Source organism: Lacerta agilis, chromosome 7 (assembly GCF_009819535.1).
Source record: "Lacerta agilis isolate rLacAgi1 chromosome 7, rLacAgi1.pri, whole genome shotgun sequence".
Taxonomy (NCBI): domain Eukaryota; kingdom Metazoa; phylum Chordata; class Lepidosauria; order Squamata; family Lacertidae; genus Lacerta; species Lacerta agilis.
In genome coordinates, this window is record NC_046318.1 from 26,706,840 (window position 1) to 26,720,615 (window position 13,776).

The 13,776-nt window shown below is 40.8% G+C and overlaps 1 protein-coding gene across 4 annotated transcripts in view; it reads left to right on the forward strand.

Annotated features, from left to right (window-relative positions):
- The window catches only part of NUP153 (nucleoporin 153), a 45,748-nt gene that overhangs the window by 12,485 nt on the left and 19,487 nt on the right, over window positions 1-13,776 (forward strand). For 2 of the 4 annotated variants that reach the window (XM_033154604.1, XM_033154605.1), the window contains exons 3-12: window positions 1,688-1,936; window positions 2,783-2,922; window positions 3,003-3,131; window positions 4,811-4,927; window positions 5,063-5,101; window positions 5,186-5,239; window positions 8,468-8,614; window positions 10,704-10,756; window positions 11,359-11,485; window positions 13,547-13,687. In XM_033154604.1, the coding sequence (XP_033010495.1) occupies window positions 1,688-1,936; window positions 2,783-2,922; window positions 3,003-3,131; window positions 4,811-4,927; window positions 5,063-5,101; window positions 5,186-5,239; window positions 8,468-8,614; window positions 10,704-10,756; window positions 11,359-11,485; window positions 13,547-13,687 (1,196 nt within the window). Of the gene's footprint in view, window positions 1-1,687; window positions 1,937-2,782; window positions 2,923-2,982; window positions 3,132-4,810; window positions 4,928-5,062; window positions 5,102-5,185; window positions 5,240-8,467; window positions 8,615-10,703; window positions 10,757-11,358; window positions 11,486-13,546; window positions 13,688-13,776 lie in introns of all 4 variants that reach the window. The other 2 variants (XM_033154606.1, XM_033154607.1) reach the window with 2 other exon arrangements.

Here is a 13,776-nt window from a genome sequence, read left to right on the forward strand (position 1 = left end):
TCAGAAACAGGCCCAGACAGGAGTTCTTTCTAGAATGGGCTAATTTCAAGAATTATTTGAAAAGCAGCTGTAACTTAAGCATGGTAGTAGACTTTGAATTATTTCTGTAAATAATACATATGAAGGAAAATAATATCATAATAGAAAAGAGAATTTTCACAAAACAATAATGATAAACTAAAGCAAGATGCTTAATATAAAGGAAAATATGGAGAGGATGGGAAGTCATAGGTTCGTGTAGAAAATACATAGTTGAAATTGTATATATCTTTTGTGAACACTGTTATCTTTATTGGACTGATTGAAATGAAGATGACTACGTGTTGTATATATATGGAAAATGAATAATAAAGCATTCGAAAAAGTTTTTTAAAAAGATCAGAAATAATGGGAGAAATAAAAGTCTTCGCCCTCCCCTGCCAAAAATCTTGCCCACCCTGCTCTGGTGTGTGTTACTTCAGCATACAATGTTTTGGCCAACACCATCTTACCTACTAGCATTACCATGCACTGTTTTTTGAGACCAACATTCTAAGGATTGCACTAATATTCAATTATAATTCTGCGATATTAAAACATTTTTTTAGTATACCTAGTACGGCAAGAGATGAACAAACACAATTCCTGTCTTGAGTCTTGTGTGTTAAATTCAGTGCAATATATATGATCATGCTGCGTGATAAGGAGATGTGTATCTCTAATTGCCTTACCACTCCCCCCACAAAAAAGTTGATGTAGATGTTCAGTAACTTCTGCACAGTAGGGTCTTGGCATTCAAACCTAAGTTGAGAGATTTTTAAGTGCTATTCTTTCATGTTCTCATCCATTCTCCCAGTCTGAAATGTTGCTGTGAAATAAAAATTTAATCGCCAACAATTAAGTGATACGGTTATAATTGATCACTACTAATATATATATATTTACAAATGGAACCAAAGCTTTGAACTGGTAACTCTCTGCATTGGATGGGTAGCCTATTTATTTATTTATTTATTTATTTCATTTCATTTCATTTTATATACCACCCTTTATTAAAAGATTTCCAGGGTGTTTAAAAACACATTGCAGAGCATCAATAATAAAAACCTCATTACAAACAGTGACAGACAGCCTAATATCCTACCATTAGGATTATTGGAAAGAGAAAATGTTAGTCATGCAGTTCCCTTTCCCAGAGATAGGTGAGTAATGCAGTTTATATTCTAGAGAGCTGATACAATTGAACTTGTAGCAAAATATTGTTTATAATTATTTACACATGGGTAGATAAACAATTGTTTTGTGGCTTTCAGGGGTGGTATTCCTTGCATTTTAGATTTAACTTGTCATGTTAAAATATTCTGTTGTTATTCTTAGGAATCTATTTAAGCACTAGAGTATAGATTGGCATACCCAGGATCATCTTTTGTTTTGTTTTTAACATCGCAACTAATGTTTCACTGTCAGTGCTATCATTTATATTGTGTTGCAGTAATGTAGTACTTGGAAGAAATGTAGTAGCTATTCTCAGATGGATAGATGAAACCATACATGTTATGTGGCACAAGTTAAATTTAGCTTATCGTCTATTTTTTACACCTGAAGCTTAGCAATAGAACTAGTGTTGATAGTAAATAGCTTATGACGGTTCCATATGCATACCTGCAACTAAAGATAATTCTAATTGTGCTGCTTTGTTCCTCTTTAGAGCCCTCAACAAGTAGATCTGGTATAAACTTCACAGATATTTTAACAAGACCCTCTCTCCACCGGAGTCATCTTAATTTCAACATCTTGGATTCCCCACCTCCACTTTGTCAACCCTCCACATCATCTGCATTTCCAATTAGTAATTCTGGACTTTCACTTGGAAAAGAAATAAAAGATTCTACCTCTCAGCATGATGATGACAACATCTCAACTACAAGTGGCTTTTCTTCAAGGGCATCTGATAAAGGTAGCAAAGTTCACCAGAACCATTAGGATCTTTTTGTATGATTATTCCATAACGTGACTAGGTTTTGTTATACTGACATCACTTTAGAAGAGATGGTGCACAAATGGCAGATATTAACTTTGCATTTTAAGACTCTGATGTTATTAATGCAATTTTATTTTGGGGGAGTGGGGAGAGGCAACAGAGTATGAGGGAAGGAAGTTATCCCACAGTCCTTCAATGCAGAGAGCCAAATAGGTGTGTTAATAAATCTATGCTATTTTTCACCCAAAGAACCCCCAAAGCAGTTTGCAAACAATATGAAATACAATTAAGAATAGGAACAGATGAGAGTAGCAACTAATAAAACATAATAGTATATTTTTAAAAGGACACAGTAACAACAGGAGTCAGCCATCGCAAACTAGTCTTGGAGAAAGAAATTAGGCACTTTTTAAATCCCATTGGAATGGTATTCACCATTAAGAGCCAGTGTTGTTGTTTTTGCCAGGGTGTCTGTGGAAAACCTACTTGATCAGACCTGTTAAGACCTATGTATCATGAATTCCCATTTGTTAAATTATATATGTTTTCCTTTTGGGAAAGGAAAAGGGGAGAAAACCTCCATAGATCTCAGTTTCTTCCTCCTTTCACTCCATTCCTCACTTCTTTCCCTCCATCCCTCCCTTCTATCCATGAACTAGATAAAGAAAAGTAATGTATTTTCTTTCAAAGAATTTCTGGACTCCATTCAAGTGATGCTGCAAAATGGGAAATGTAGGGGGACAAAACTTTAATATTGATGATCACTATTTTATAATATAAATAAGGCATTGATGCAGTTGTGTACACATGTTGTCTTTTTAGATATAACAGTTTCAAAAGTTGCTTCAGTACCACCTCTTTGGTCCTCGGAGAGTGAAAGACTTGTCTCCCTTTCTCAGCATTCAGCCACCAGCTCTAAAAAGCCCGGCTTTAATCTGTCTGCTTTTGGAGCTCTTTCCCCTGTAAGTACTGCACAACGTTTGCTTTAACTATGTTACTTCTGTATCCATTTTGCTAATTAGATATCAATATGTGTTTGCAGTCGCTTGGTAATGCATCAGCTTTTAAGACAAGCCAGCTTGGGAATTCTCCATTTTATCCTGGAAAAACCATGTATGGTGGTGCAGCTGCAGCAGCAAGGCAGTCTAAAGCACGGATTACTCCTTATCAGGTAACAGAAATGCTGGCGATCTGTGGAGGATGTGAAAGAAGAAGCTACTTATATTAATAATTCTGATATAATTTTTCACATTGTACTTTCCATAGTATATGCATACAAGTATTTCATTGTTTTGGTAACAGTAACTTTAGTGATGCGGCTCTGGAATACAAACGAATCTCATCCTGTTTTGGTTCATATGTAACGTTAAATTATGGCTACTTAAAAAACAGAAATGAATGCTGTCTCCTTGTGGCCGTGCTGGGGGAGAGGAGTGGGGAACTGTCAAGCCAGAAACTGTGTGCTGTCACTGCCCACCTTTCCACTGGTGGGAAGTCACCCTTTAGAGGGTACACCTGGTGGGCAAGACAATCTCCTTGCCAGTTCAGCTTATCACCAGCCTCACTACAGAATGCTCTTGCGGGCAGCTCTGGGTACAGTAAAAGAGAAAAGGCGGGAATGTCGTTTTGGAAGGGATCATGGCTTAAAATAACTATTCAGTTTCTAAACAAGTCATTGTTAAACCATGGTCTTCGAAGCTGCCTTGTGTACCTAATCAGGGGTGGAGCGAGCCAACCTGCCGCCCGGGGCGGCAAACATCAAGGCACCCCTCCCCGCACGCGCGTCGTGATGTCACGACGCGTGCGCAGCCTCCTGGGTGGACTGCGCATGTGTGGACATGCGCAGTCCACCCAAGATAGCAGGCGCGATCGGCCGGCAACCCTTCCGACCGGCACCGCGCCGCGTTTTAAGGCTGCGGCGCGGCGCCGGTTGGAAGGGGTGCCGGCCGATCGCGCCTGCCATCTTGGGTAGACGTGCGCAGTCCACCCAAGATGGCGGGCGCGATCTGCCGGCCCCCCTTCTGACCGGCACTGGGCCACGCCACGCCGCGTTTTAAGGCTGCAGCGGGCGAACGGCAGCGCTGTTAAGGCTGCAGCGGGCAAACAGCAGCAGCTGTGCTGCTGTTCACACATTGCAGCCTTTTAAAAGTTGCAGCGCTGTCAATCGCGGAGGTGGGGCCTGCCCCCAGAGTGTCACCCTCCCCAGGGCGGTACCCGGGGCGGACCACCCCCCTGCCCCCTTGCTCCGTCCCTGTACCTAATTAAAGTTTCTTTTAAGCCACATGTTTTCATCGTATGTGAAATGATTTTGCACAACAAAACATAAACTCTAGCAACGACCTTCCTTTTAGCCAAGCAGGAGGAGAAGAGGGAAGGATGGAGTTTGTGAGCATGAAACTTTGCTCATTCTTAAACAGGGTTTAGTGTTACACATGAACCAGAGCTGTGGTAAAATGTGGCTTAGCATGACTTGCAAATGTCTAAACAGGTTAGTTGCTGAATTTGGATGTGACAATAAAGCATTGCAAGAATATGTTGTGGTGAAACTTGAGTTTGCAGTGTGGGGGGCATAACAACTATAATTTAAGATGTAAACTCTTTACGGGCAGGGACCTGTCATCCATTCCCTCTGAAACACCTGAAGTGCATGTTCATTGATAATGCACACATGATGGATATTAATATGTATGAAGTCTACAGAAAATACTCTCATTAGGCTACCTGGGCCACGTTGAGCATATTTGAGTCCTTTCTCTCCAAATCCCTTCTAGACTTTTGGAGATCAACATGATAACTGACTGTAATAGCATAGACCTAAAGCTTCAAATCACACAATGTAATGTTTTTTAGACACCAGTAAGAAGGCAGATGAAAGCCAAGCAAGTGAATGCACAATCTTACGGAGTGACAAGTTCCACTGCACGGCGCATCCTGCAGTCTCTGGAGAAGATGTCAAGCCCAATAGCGGTAAATTTCTCTCTTTGAAATGTTATTTATTCAGTACATAACATGAAGCTTTCTAATCCTGTATTGCATTAGGCAAACTCTTGCTTTGATTACATATAGTTTAACTTACTTCAGTGTTGTTGTTTTTTCCAACAGGATGCTAAAAGAATCCCATCTTCTTCTTCATTTTCATCTGTAAGTTAGTCTTCAAACTTTTTTAATGCATGGAGTTGTTGTTGTTCTAATCACGCTTGTTAATTTGGGTGTTTTGTTTTCCAGCCTGCGGAAAGAAGTATGCTGAATATCACTGACATCCATTCACCAAGGAAAAGGGTAAGTTAACTTCCATGTCTTATTTGCGTCTAAGTGGCGTAGAACTGTTTTATGTTTTATGTTTGATATGCAGCAGACATGAAATTGCCTATGGATTCTAGTATAGATAGCTGCTGGTATTTGCCTACTTATGTTTTTTAAAAAATCCATTTACTTGGTTTTGAAATTTGGAACCTAGAGCAAATGTTAGTGGAACGCTAAATTAAGCTTTTATAAAACCACTGTTGTAGTCGATGAATAAATTCATAACTTGCACTGCATCTGTATCTTCTGTCTTTAATATACCTATCAGATCTGTTTTTGTCATCCAGACTAAAATGTGGAACGAGAAAACAAGAGGCTTATGTTTACATGCTAGAGGTGCCATATGTAAGGTTAAAGATAGCGGAATATGGCAAAAGTTTCACATGGTTTGCTAGATCGTCTGTCCTCAATTAGAGTTGTTGAAGATATCATTGTGGGGGAAATACCATTTTGGAGGCCCTACTCTAAGTGTAACAGACTTTAGGAAATGGTATCCCTTTGTGAATAGTGGGTAGAACCTAATGAAGTCAGTTAAAAAAATTATTTGCAGGATTGGTCAGGTATAAGCAAGCACTATTTCAGCTTAAATTTGCAGGTTGTTGATTCACACTTGTGCAGAAACATGGAACACTAGCTAACAGGCAACAAAAACTAGAGATGTCAGAAAGAAAACTCTGTACCCAGCTGTCATTAAGTGGAAAAAAGAGGAATTGTCTATTCATACTGTAGTAAATGGTTGGCAGCAGTAATTCTTGGCCAAGAAAGGTTTGCTGGTGATTTGCCACCGAAGTGAGTGGGCTGTCAACAGTCCACTTAATTTCTTGAGTAAAACAGTTACAGATGTCTGTACAGTTGGTTGGTATTCTAAAGACCTGTGTCTTCAATCTGGAATTTATCTACACTAATCAGATAATTATAACTTATTTTTAATGCCTTGAACTCTTCAAACAGTGATACTGAGTTTTTATGGTGAACATCATTAGGAAGTTGCACATTACTTTCAGGGCCTACTTCCATCAAAATAGCCTTTCCAAATTCTATTTTTTTTGTCACTATTTCTGAATAAATAATATTTTGATGCAAACCAGTTTTATTGTATAGGGCAGAGAAGGGAGCAAAAAAATTGGACTCGTTTTGCCATTTTCTGAATACAACACCTACAGTGTTGGATTAATAGTAGTAGTCATTTGTTTAGTTCAATGGTTCTCAAAAAAAATTTCACTGGGCTACACTTTCAGAATAAAAATTTGCTCAAGCCATACTGATTTTTAAATATAAGAAATACATTGGAAAACACAACAAGGATTGTCCTCAGTATCACTTGATGCTCTCGCTCTCATCTTGAAAAGAAATCTATCCATATTCTGCAAAGTAAAAAAAAACAAAACATTTTGATACTATCCTGTACTTACTACACTGAAATGTTTAAGTGTTTCTTTGAATATTCCCTCCACATTTGCCACCCTCTCCTGCCCCACCAGTATGGTGTGCCACACCCTTTAAGAATCACAGCCTTGGTTTATAAATATAATGGTGATGAGATGTGCTAGAAAAATCACAAAAGGGTCCTGGATTTTCCTTCCCCCTGAGCTATCAGCTTCTCTGGAGGGTTGGGGGGGGGACCTTGCAAAACCGTGTTGGAAATGCTGCTGACAATAGCAGAGGGGAAAGTGGCATTGGAGGAAATTTCCCCCTTTCATTAGTAGAACACTGCTGGGTCCAAGGCACTTCAATATCTATGAAAAGGGACAACTCCCTCTCACACCTGCACAGTTAGGCTCTATTTCATGTGGAAAGTCCACAGAAATGCAAGAGTTGACCATGATGATGTTAGTTCGTCAGCACCTGATATCAGAATTCCCCTTTAGACCTAACCTAATTGGTGCACATGAGCCACTCCTTGCACCAATCAAAATGTGCAGAAGAGAGATTAGTAGAATACCAGGATTTTTAAAACATTCTTAAAATGTTGTCTAAAACCAGTACATTTGAAAACAGAGTGTTGAACTTGTGATGACATCCATCCACTGTAGAAAAGGAACTTAGGTACCTTTGAAAAGATAGCTCCGCCCACTCACTCCAACAGACAGGGCCAAGCAAATCAGACGTTTAACTGCCATCCTGTGTAGAAGAGAGCTTCTCCAGTCAGACACAGCAAGCAGGGAATAACTCAAGAGATGCTTGAACTCTCCTGGATAATAAAGGGATGGCAGCCATTGACAACAAGGAGGCAAGATCAAACATGGGTATCCTCACGCCCAATTAGGACTGACTAACTTATTTTTAATGCCAGTGTTTTTCAAATGTGGGTCCCCATCTGTTGTTGGAAAACAGTTCCCATCATCCCCAGTGGGGGCCCAAGTTTGAGAAACCCTGCCTTACAGCCTGAGACTACCCCCGCAACTCCCTCTAGCAGTAAGAAACACTTCTCCAGGGTGGGGAGGAAACTATTCATGTAGATTAGAAACTTAACACAGGAAGTGCAGTATTCTCTTTTCCTACAGTAAAAATACATTCACTGTATTAAAAGCTGTATCTGTTCCGTGGTGGGAGACCTGAGACACCATCTGCTCCCAGGCATAGAAGTAGACACTTTGTAAAACAGGAATTCAGGTACTGATCCGTTTCACCAGTGTGACTTTGAAGACTTCCTTTCCCACAGTTTTAGGGTGAAAGGGATACACAAAGGCAGGGCTTTACTTGGTAAAAATAAAATAAAAAATAGAGGAGCTGGTACTCATATATTGATAACAGTGCCATGAGTGTCAGCACAACATGGCTGGCATTACAGCAAAAAAGAAAAGAGGGCACCGACACTTTATTAGTGAGTACTGTCACAAAAAAGCCATGCATGTAGCTTATCTCTGCAAAATAAAATTCTGGAACTCTTTAATTTCCTTGCCAGACATTTCAGTTCAGGTCCGACAGTTAACCTCTTGATGCCAAGGTTTGCGGAAATTTCCTAGCAGCTCCCAGACTAAATGGGAACATTCCATGAGTCTTAGGTAACCACAATTTGTTTTTAAATAAAATTTGGTAATAAGGGATACATTTGTATTTGTTCAAGACCATTGAAACATGTGCATAACCACCTTACATATACAGATATAGGTGTGTGTGTGTGCACGCGCGTACATACATACATAGCATTATCCAGCTTTATTCAGATTGGTTTTGATTAATTCAACACTGTTTCATTTAAAGGCTGAATCCCAGTATCCTCCAGTCCAGAAGCTTGTGACACCGAAGACCGTTCCACTGTCAATGAGTCGTTCACAATATTTTAAACCATCTCTACCATCTGCCACTGAATCAGGCAAAATTCGACAGAGAATAGAGATGAACCATAAGGTATGCATACTTCAAAGCCGCTGACTGTGCACCATCTTTAACCACAAGCTCCCTCTTCCCCAATACCATCACACCCTGATCTGATTGGGCACCCCAGTGGCTGCTTTACAGTTTAACGCTCACACACACTTCTTTTTGACAGTATCGGTCTGATAATTGGGATTCCAGTGGATCCCTTTAAAGTCATAGCTGGATAAAAAGTTAATAATTGACCTTTCACAATTAATCTAGTTCAACATGCGGGGGGGGGGGGGGGACAACACATTTTATTGGTATCTCATTTAAATACACAGTCTAACACAGAAGCTACTATCTTGAAATTCCTCATTGGGCTACCAGGAAGCCCCAGAGGAGGAGAAAGTGGGAGAGATGAATAGGTGAAATACTAAGCTCAAAACTAAATAATCACAGTAGTCCAAAGAACCCCAGTAGCCTCCTCCTCCTGTTGTTGTTTTTACTTTACTTTACTTTACTTTACCGTACTTTAAAGGGATCCACTTTAAAGGGATCCACTAAAGTATTTACTTTACTTTACTTTACTTTACTTTCAAACTAGAATCCAGTGTTGCAGCTTTGCACTATGCAAGCAGACTTCTGCATCAAGATAAACTCAATTTGTAGAATTAATGGAGCAGAATTAACCTCCAGGATAAAATTTACATCTGGGGTTGAACAGTGCTTAGTAATATGGTTTGTTTTTTGGGGGTATACACAGAGATGTTCAGAATTATTTTATGGAAACAAAACGTATAAGCCAGTGCTTTTTAAGTGGTATAACTACAAAAAATGAAATTAATGATGCAGAGAAAATGCAGGGTTATTTTGAGAACTTGCTGAGAACAGAAAAGGCTTAGGCATTTTGCAGCTTTACCTTTCCATTTATTTCAGTGAGGTAGATTGGACTCCTGATAGGATTAGGGTTAAATGTATTTTTTGTAAAAAATGAAAAGGAGTGAGGAGGAAGAAACCTATAACAAAAGACCCCATAATTGTTGAGAAGTTCATGGAGTATGAAATGGGTAAGATTTACTAAAGATGATGTGCAAATATTTCAAGTGGAAAAAACCACATTAGCTTGCTTTTAAGTTGGCAGAAGTTTTTGAAAGGGAAATTCTTTTCACGTTTTCTGTATTTTGTATCTCAGAATGTATTTGAGAAATTAAGTTCATTCTACAATATTGAATCATAGGGACTTAATTTTCCTACAGAAAATAAATGAAGTCGCTTATTTACTGAGGGATGTATCTAATGGCAGCTTTGCGCTAGTGGAAGCTCTTCTGCTTGTTAAAGGCAGGGGAACATGCCAGCCCCCCTTACCAATTGCAGCCCATTGCACCATTACCCATACAGTTCTGGAGGCTCTCCCAGCCCTGACTAGAAATTTGGGGAAAACAGGGTTGCACTGGGTAGGAGGGAATTAGTGGAAATCAGGTGTCCTACCTTGCAGAATCGCTTCCACTACTGCAGAGCCGCTATTGGATCTAGCCCAGGAGTCGGCAAAGTTTTTGTGGCTTGGGCCAGTCCACGGCCCCGCAGATGCCGTGGTGGGCCGGAGTGCGCACACACACATGCGCAAACGCTATTTCCGGCACAGAGCAGGTGTGTGCAGCTTCCCATTGGCTGCGGGAGCTTCCTGCAGCCAATGGGAAGCCGGTCAGTGGTGCGGAAGATGGTCCCCGCTCTGCTCTGTGCCAGTTTAGCACAGCACACGGGGGCCGAGCAGGCTGTGGGGATCCATGGGCCTTAGGTTGCCGACCCCTGATCTAGCCCTATCTCTGTGATCCTGCAGAAAGTTTTGTGGAGTAGGTAATTGCTATACACAGGCATTGTCACATGAACCTTGCTCACAAGAAATACAGCTTGTGGTGGAAGAGATTTATTTGGATAACTTCAGGCAGCAGGGGGCAGTAAAGGAGTACTTCTGCAAAAAGCCATATAAAGCTTAAGTGTACATGAGAAAGGCATTTGCGTAAACAAGGATCAGTGGCTTCCTGTTACATCCTCCAACGTTTAGTCTCTCTCTTTTTTTTTAAGGAATAGCGAATCAGAAAAAAAGAATTAAAACCTAAAGTATTTTCCCCCTTTACAGGGAGTACAAGAGAGAAATCTGGCAGCAGACCAGAAGATAGAATCACCAGAAAGGTATGTGATGTATATCCTAAATCTAAAAGACATATTATAATTGCTCTTATGGGTTTTTCATTGGTACCCTGTTCATTTGTCCCTTATGCAAAGCAGAAAATTAAATAATAGGCATAATAATAACAGATATATGTTTATATAAAAAGTTTCCAGAGAGGTAGCTGTGTTAGTTTTGTGTTGCAAAAACAGTAAAGAGTCTTGTGGCACCTTAAAGACTACAATGCTAGTATGGCATGGATTAGAATCGACTTCATTCGCAATACAATTCTACAAGTCCATATACACACTAGGGCATGGATTTGAAGGCTGTGAGGTCAGAGAAAAAGGAAATGCAAGAAGTGCATTCAGTGTTTCAAGTGCCACAAGACTCTTTGTTGTTTTTACTTAGGAAACAGAAGTTCATTTAATGCTATGCCAAACCATGGCTTAATGTGAATGTGCTAGTTGCTAAGATCGCATCTGCTTTCTTCTTCCCTGGTCCTTTAAGCTCAGCTCATCAAGTCAGCTGTAATCCCCCCCCCCCAGTTTTTTGCTTTCGTTTTCCCCTCTTGCTAACTTTTGCCACTTAAAAGCTATATAACATATATTTGATTCTCTGTCAGCAGCGTCACAAACCCCAGGTTCAGTACCTCTGCAACCAATGGGCTACCTCCTTCAGTAGGAGTTGGTGGCGGAAAAATGAGAAGGGAAAGAGGTGTCCACTATGTATCAAAACCTGCACAAGAGGAGGTAAGAATATTTGTTCAACTACACTGTGTGTGTGTGTGTGTGTGTGTGTGTGAGAGAGAGAGAGAGAGAGAGAGAGAGAAAACAATGTGTATGCATGAATGACATTGAAGTACTAGTTTATGGAGTAGTTTGGAGCTTCAAAGCTGTTTATTCACAGCCTGATTAAATGGACAAACTTAGTATTTTAGTCATTGGATGGAATCCAACATAGGGCAAATCTTAAGCAGCCCAAGGATTTTTCTATGTGCAATGGAACACCTTCCTCCTGTGCACCCCTAAAGCTATTTCACAACTTCTCCCAACCTTCTGGAGCAGATTTGTGGAGGTTGAGGAGGGGTGAAAGTCCTATTGCCCAAGTGGGAATTCTTGCGCTGACAGGACTCACTAGTAGAATACTGTCCATTAGATTTAGACAGCTTCCCAAGCCTATGCTCTGCTTTGTAGCAGAGTATAGGATTTATATGCAGGGTTCATACTCCAATTTAGGAATGGAAGAGGAGGGGAAAGTATTCTAATGATATAGGAGCGCTCTGCAAGGTGGCTGGGAGTCGCCGTGTATAGCGCTAATCAGCACCAAGTTACAACAGCAGAAAGTTATAGCTCACTAGGTTTTTATAAATAACTAGCTGGCCCGGCCACGCGTTGCTGTGGGGTTTTTTGCTTTTTAAAATTCTGACCCTGAGAGTATTCTGGAAGCTCCTGTTTTCGTTCTTCCCTGTCCCTTTAGAGCAGGGGTCAGCAACCTTTTTCAGCCGTGGGCCGGTCCACTGTCCCTCAGACCATGTGAATGAACGAATTCCTGTGCCCCACAAATAACCCAGAGATGCATTTTACATAAAAGAACACATTGGTCGGTGGTATTGATCACTTGGGACTGTGTGTGTGGAACATGTGAAGCTGCGGCGGCCATTTTAGGTGAGGGCACTGGACACCTTATGGAGGCCTACTGCGGGCCTTGCTGTGGTCTTTTTACTGTAAAAAAGCACACACACACCCCCACAAAGACCCCCCTCCTCACAATTAACTGGCCCCATGCTCTACGCCATTAAAAAGAGCATTCTCCCCCCACCCCAGTCCCAAAATTACGCATCCCAGTGACAAAATCCCCTCAGAGACGGTCTTATTCACTGCGACCTCTCAGGCAGCCTTGGGCTTATTTCGCTCCTGCATTTTTTTCCTCCTCCCTCTCTTCCACAACTGCCTTGCCTCCTACTACGTTTTTATTCCACATTTCCACTAAGCAGTTTGTGTCAGAAAGTCCTTGGGTGCTTACAGATGGCAGTTATAAAATGTGTGTGGAACATGCGAAGCTGCGGCGGCCATTTTAGGTGAGGGCACTTGGATAATTTTAAAATGCCTGTGAGTGTGCAGCGGCCATTTTAAGTGAGGGCACTGGGGGTGCAGGTCTGATGACATCAACAGGCAATCTGCCTTTCTATTGGATGCTGTTGGAGTCTTCATTCCTTTTGCTGGTGAGGTATAATAGGTGCGCCACTTTTCCCCCTTTATCCTTTATTTTAGGCATGACAGGTGTGGTTTGTTTTAATTTTTATTACGCCAGATCCTTCCTTGATGGTCAAGTTACGCTTTGTCCTAATTTGATGAGATTTGGTCCAGTGGTTAGGCTACGGAGCAAGGTGGTGTCACGTGCACATGCAATGGGAACATTTATATATATAGATAGATAATAATTATACTCCACCCATCAGGCTGGGTTTCCCATGTTTTGATACATAGGTACAATTCATGGTATATTGCTTAGCTATTACTGAGGAAGGCTCTGTTTCTGTGGCAGATATAGGAGGGCACATGAGCTATAAAACAGTCAAATCTTGTATCACCCTAAATATCATTTATTGTGGTGCTTTTATTTACCCTGTAGGTACTTTTTGGTCTGTGGGGTTTTTTTTTTAATTCTTTAGGATTTCATTGATAAGGTCAACAACAGTTTCATTACTTGTTGGGTTGCTTTCATTTTTTCCTGCTGAAATAGGCTGAGTAGAACTAAAATGTAGGTTTCAGTGGAACTTGGAAAATAATTGCATCATTGTTCTATTCTAGGAAATGGATATGCCAGTGCTACCAGAAATATCTTTGCCCATCAGTACGTCATCTTTGCCAAACTTCAGCTTTGGCCTGCTTGCTAGCAGTACTACTGTCTCATCTTCGCCTGTCAGTTCTGTGCAATCAGTGACTAAAAAGGTAATTTGTGCATGAATCTAGGTTTTGCTTGCATACTCTACCTGTTCTCTCCTGTAGATTGACCAAACTCTTTGTCTATTCACCTGACT